The 6625-nt window shown below is 34.3% G+C and overlaps 1 protein-coding gene across 1 annotated transcript; it reads left to right on the plus strand.

Annotated features, from left to right (window-relative positions):
- The first annotated feature begins 3745 nt into the window (after positions 1-3745).
- On the plus strand, positions 3746-4372 carry LOC141702348 (uncharacterized). Its single transcript, XM_074506051.1, has one exon. The coding sequence runs from the start codon at positions 3746-3748 to the stop codon at positions 4370-4372; it is 627 nt and encodes a 208-aa protein (XP_074362152.1).
- Positions 4373-6625: the final 2253 nt, after the last annotated feature.

The raw sequence follows: 6625 nt of genomic DNA on the forward strand, positions 1-6625 counted from the left end.
ATAGACAAGTATTTCTTATTTCGAAATCAAAGCCCTCGGCTGTAGCACGAAACGACAATGATTCAAAAATAAGAACTACTTTCTACCATTTTGGAAGGCTTTGACAGACACAAGCCCGTTGTGTCATTGGCCAATTACTACTTGATATTATTTAATTTTATAGGGATTATATTATGTTACAATCATAATCATATTATAAAGAGATTCTTCCTTTTAAATTAAATATTTCAAATTAATAATCGATAATCAGATGATTCCCAGATCGGGGGGAGCATTGTCAAGAGGCGTCACTTAATACCCCTTTCTTACAGATAGAAATCTGCTTTTGACAGAATCATCCTTTCTCTCAATATTGAAAATTCATATTTAATTACGTGTTTCATAAACACAAGAATCTCATGATTGTATTCATAATATTATTGTTAAGGCAAGAAACGATTTCTATTCTAGATTTTCTAGAGCACGCCTTATATTGATTTAAGTTCACCTAAATCTATCATCGCATGGTAAACATAGGCATATATCTCATATATAAAATTAAATAAACAAGTAAATGTAAAGTGAAATAAAGTAAATGTGTTTGGTTATGACCCCATCCTAGGTGATCTTTATCAAGCTCATGATAAAGATCAAGGTCAATCTAATATGGTGATGGAAATAAATACAACTACTTATTACATAAGTCTTCTTCTTTGTTTAGACTTCTTGTATGCCTCGTCTTCTTCTTTGTATCACCTCCATTGGATAGCCTTGTTGAGTATTCAATTACATCACATGATTGAAAGTAAAACTAATCTAATGAACTTACAAGAATAACTTGAGTTACATTCGAGATTTATGATTACAAAGATTGACGACATGCAAGTCGTATTTAAAACCAAAACCATTACACTAAGGTCGAAAGGCCATAACCATCCACCATGCTCATACAACACATAAAAGCATGTTAAAACACATAATCGGATCTTAACATATCATATTATCCATGATCTAATCATAAAAACAAATATGACAAAAATCAGAAAAATCAGAATCAAATCAGAAAAACAAGAATCACTGTTTACGGAGCTATCAGTTTTGTTCAGACATAAATCATGTATATATCAGTATATATACAGATTACATAATCATCTTATGATTATACAACTCACATAAATATCATATAGTCAAAACCACACATATATAAGCATATTATATCAACATCAAATCATGGCGAATCACGTACATGCTCATATATCGAAAACAGTTAAACACATAATCGAATTAAAAACTTTTCACAAGTAGCTCTGATGCCATTGAAGGGTTTTTAGCACATAAACGCAAAGAAAACGTAAATTTAAATCTTAAAAAAAACCGAAACCCTCCGCAGGATCCATGCGAAAAATAATATTTAATTCGTAGTTCAGTATGTTTACCTTAAGAAGCTTTACGTTAATGGAAAGATGGAGGTCTTTAATAGCGATCCAAGAACGATGAACGGAAATCCCTAGCAGCTGCTCCTCAAGTGTGAAGCACTCCACCGGTATCCACCAAGAGTATAATGTGATGGAGGAGGAAGAGGTTGAGAGAATTAGTTGCCTCCCTCTTGTTCTACTTTAGAATTAGGGTTAATTATTTGGGTTGAGGCAAATAGGGTTTATAATAGTATATTTATAGGCAAAATTTTCAGCTGAAAATTTTCCATAAAATATTATTATTATTAACCCTTTAATTGATTATTCTTATTAACCAATTAACTAATAATTAAAACACCTTTTAATCATTAATCCCTTTACTAAATATTTTAGAAAAATAATTCTCTCACTTGATTTAATTTCCAAAATTAAATTCTTAATTAATAATATTAAGAATTAATTAAATCTCATTTAATTAATTATTAAATCTGCTAATTAATTATTTATTTCACAAATAAATAATTACCAGCCATTATTAATTAATTCCTCCACCATTAAATCATTATCTTTTATGGTGTGACCCTGTAGGTTCAATATTAAGCCGGTAGTAGAAATAAATAATAATAAAACTATTTTATCATTATTTATATAAATTTTCTAATTCATTAAATATGATTAATTAATAAATTAATCATATTTATTCTACATCGTGAGGGATACTTCTCAGCATATCGCGACTATCGGGATAATACGAATTCACTGCTTAGAATACCAAGAACCTATTTAGTGAGTAGTTACCGTACAATCAATTCCTTCTACCCTGCAATGTCATGATTAAATACAAGGCATGGAACTTGTGTCAAGCCTATCTTATTTAATCATTTGCTTTCCCATTCACTATGCTTAGTTCTATTTAATGTAAATTAGAAACTCCTTTCTAATTTCATTCACTCTGGCCAGAGATGCCTGAACTAGCATAAGTGGATCAGCATTGAACATTCTCTTCCTTCACTGGAAGGGGTAGATCCTTTATTGATCATACACTATCTTCGTGTACAAATTCCTATACCCAGTAGAGCCCTTATAATTGTCCCTGGAGACTAAGAACTAAACCAAAGCATAGTTCAGTGTACACAAGATGACTATGATGACCTCAAGTCTAAGGATACTTGTACAAATATCACTATGTGAACAACTGCTGACACGTGAGTGAACTCCATCAGTTGTTCAGCTGTGTGAGTCATGTTCAGTGAACTTATTATATAATAAGCACCTACATAATAGCTATAGTGTCACCACACAAATGTCTATGAGAACAAACATCCTTCATAATGAAGCAAGCATAATATGTATCAATCTTTGCGGATTACTAATTACCAGTTAGTAATCCTACGACCAGGAAATATTTAAGTTTAGAGTTATCATCTTTTAGGTCTCATTATTATGATCTCATCATAATCCATAAAAAGCTTTACTCTAAACTATGGTATATCTTATTTAAACACTTAAATAGATAAAGCCCGCAATAAAACCAAAACAAGTCTTTTATTAATATCAATGAAATCAAAACAGATTACATAAAAGTTATTCTTAAATCATCATACATGATTGGATTTAGGACACATCTCTTTCAAGAGATGGGTAGTGGACCTAAGGCGAAAACCATTTCGAGGCTCGAATCATTGATCCAGGTGGCCACATCAAGATTGGAGGAGATGACCGTGTATCGTGACCGGACTAGTCAGATTACTATGCAGACGATAGTGGATGAGCTTGGGAGTGTGGTTAAGATGCTACGTGAGGACACTACCCCTGATGTCGCAAGGACCCGTGAGGAGGAGTCCGAGGAGGAACCCGAGGAGGAGTCCGAGGAGGAGGCTTAGGATGAGTTCTAGGGGACTTGACCTTTATTTTTTTGGATTAGGTTGTTCTTTTTATTTACCATGTTCTTTATTTCCGTTCTAGACTCTCGTACTGTTTTAATTCAGATCTGTATTCGTATTTATACCTTGTTATTCGTACATTTCGACTTGAACCATGTTAAATTCAGTTATGCACTTTCCTTGATTCCTATATTTACTCTTTTAAATCCTTGCTCATAACCATGCATCACCTTTATTGTTGTATTGAAAAATGTATACCATGCTAAATACAAATAATACCCTAGTTTCTGCATCACTTAAACTGTATAACTCTTATTTCAGAAAATGGCACCTAGAAGAGCCCGAGGAAGACCTATAAATAACCAAGAAAATGAAGGAGAAAACCAAAACCTCGATATAGCATAACTTATGGAATTGGTGCGCCAACAAACTGCTACGATAGCCCAATAGTAACAACTTTTTCAACAAATGCAACCACCTCAACCACCCCCAGCAAACATCACTACTTTCAAAACATTCCAATCTGTAAAACCCCCAAAATTTAGAGGAACTCAAGACCCCGTAGAAGCTCATGCTTGTCTCAAGGAGATGGAAAAGGTTTTTGCCTTAACAAATATTGGAGATAATCAGAAGGTGGAGTATGCCACTTATTTTCTTAAAGGCGAATCAAACTATTGGTGGGAGACAACAAAAGCTTTAGAAGCTGCTGAAGTTATTACTTGGGATAGGTTTACGAGAATGTTCTTGGATAAGTATTTTCCTCGCTATATACAAACACAAATGGAGATGAAATTCTTTGAGTTGAAGCAAGACAATATGACAGTTGGCGAATATGAGAAGAAGTTTACACAACTTTTTAGGTTTATAGGAGAGTATGTTGATTCTGAAGAGAAAAAGGCAAAAAGGTATCAACAGAGATTGAAACCTTGGATAAGGAGTCGTGTGGCAGCTTTTGAGTTGACTACTTATGCTGAAGTGGTTCAGAAAGTGATGGTAATCGAAGGCGAGAGTGAGCAGAATCAAAAGGAGAAAGGCAACAAGAAAAGAAAATTTGAAACGGGAGAAGAAGGCTCAAGTTACAGGGGTCAAAATTAGAGAGCTAATAAACGGGAAAATTTGAAACGTGTGGCAGCTTTTGCCATGTTTCGATTACTATGATTCTACCATGCACTTATATTATTACTTCATGTTTCTTATTGTCATTTTTCTCAAGCATCTATAACCCCTTAATTCATGAACTCGTGATTTTGAGATAATGCATTGTACAATAGAACTGTTAGTACTTGTTGAGCGTATTAGCTCATTTTCTTGTATTTAACCCTGTTCTACAGCTAGCAATCATGGTTCGTACCGTCAAGATCGAATAATCTTAGAACTATTAGAAGGCAAGTTACTACTTTCTTATGCTTATAATTGTTGGCAAGTTACTTACCTCCTTATGCTTATAATTGTTGCAAGTATACATACTTTTCGTGAATGCTTAGTTGTGATAATCACCATGTCATTAACCAATTCTAATACTACCATATATATAACCCTTAACCTTGTTAGTACCTTACCTTCAAAACATTCTTTATCCAGTAAACCGTGAATACTAAACTCTCTACCAAATTCCCTAAAGCGAACCTCCTTAGTGAACTTGAATTCTCTTGTTACAATTCCGTTAAAATAATACCAAATCTTTCCCAGCATCCATTTTATAAATCATTAAAAATAAAATATTTTCTTGACTTAGTGGATTGGACTAGACGCAAGTCCTTTTCACACTTATTGATAGGCTCACATATAGCCTAGGGATCCCATTATATTTGAGAACCCAGCGCGGTTCGGGACTACTTCACGGTTGATCACCGGCTGTAATCCGTAGCGTCCTAAAATGATTTTGATGATTTGATTTTTATAACATGTTGCCCGATGCCATGATTCCATATGCCATGTTTCGATTACTATGATTCTACCATGCACTTATATTATTACTTCATGTTTCTTATTGTCATTTTTCTCAAGCATCTATAACCCCTTGATTCATGAACCCGTGATTTTGAGATAATGCATTGTACAATAGAACTGTTAGTACTTGCTGAGCGTATTAGCTCATTTTCTTGTATTTAACCCTGTTCTACAGCTAGCAATCATGGTTCGTACCAAGCAGACCGCCCGTAAGTCAACCGATAGGCAGGGTGAAGACCATTTGAGGGCGCAGGTAAAATATATATAGGCAATATCCGCCAGCATGTGATTGTGCTATTAGTTAGAAGGGCTGTTCCAAACTCTGAACTTGTAAAGATCTCGGGATTAGTATTATTTTGGTCGGGTCTGTAATCGTATTATTATTATCTTTTGGACTTATAAGCTTGTAATATAATTATGGTTCGCATTTATTTAGTGTGTGTGTGTTAGGTTTGAGGTGTGATAAATTTAGACTTCAAAAAGCTACAAAAGGACCTTATCAAGATAAAGAGTTCAATGAGCTACTCATTGTACTGAGAGTCTCTCTCTTCATAACAACTACATCACCTACAAAAGAGCTTTGGGCAACAACATTAATTTTCTAAGAGTGGTGTTGTAGAAAAAGGGGAACTTTTTGGAGAAAAGAATTGTTATAAATGTCAATGATTGTGGTTTGGATAGGTGTCTACATGTGTCTCTCTCAACTCTTTAATATATGAGAGCATCTGAGCTGGATGTCATAATTGACAGGGTCAATTTAGTTATTTTAGAGGACACTCAATTGCTTAATGAACTCAAAAATGCTCAGATAACTGCTTTTCCTGAAGCTTATCTTCATCCAAGTAAAGGGGTGGCCTACATCTGTTCTCAAACCAAGAAATGTAAATTATTCACAGTCCCCAAAATCTGTGTTAGAGGTAATCTCAGACTAATCATGACACTGGAAACAGATCTAAAGTCAAAGAAGAACAAGACAGTTGAAGATGGGGAGGTGATAAGGATTTTAGGTAGATATCTACAGAATGTTGAAACCATGTTGCCAACTACATAATTCAATACCAAAGATATTTTAGATGAATATGAGCAGAAGAATGATGAACACAAATCTTTTGGCTCAAATCCAAGTCAATCTTCTAGGGCAACATGCAGCAAGGTATATGAAAAGAAGAAGGGAATAGATGAGAATAAAGAAGAGGGAAAGAAGAATAGAAGAAGTGGTGAGGGTGAATCAAACAAACAGAATATCCAAGAAACCAAAACTTCACAAATCAAACCTATTCAAACTTCCAAGCCAAGCCAATCGCAATTTCAACCAATTTTACCTCAAAGGCCAAAATTCTTGTATAAACCACTGTTGTAAAAAGCGCAAATCAGACCTAAGCGGTGAGATCACCTTCT

The sequence above is a fragment of the Apium graveolens genome, chromosome 2 (genome assembly GCF_009905375.1).
Source record: "Apium graveolens cultivar Ventura chromosome 2, ASM990537v1, whole genome shotgun sequence".
Lineage (NCBI taxonomy): Eukaryota > Viridiplantae > Streptophyta > Magnoliopsida > Apiales > Apiaceae > Apium > Apium graveolens.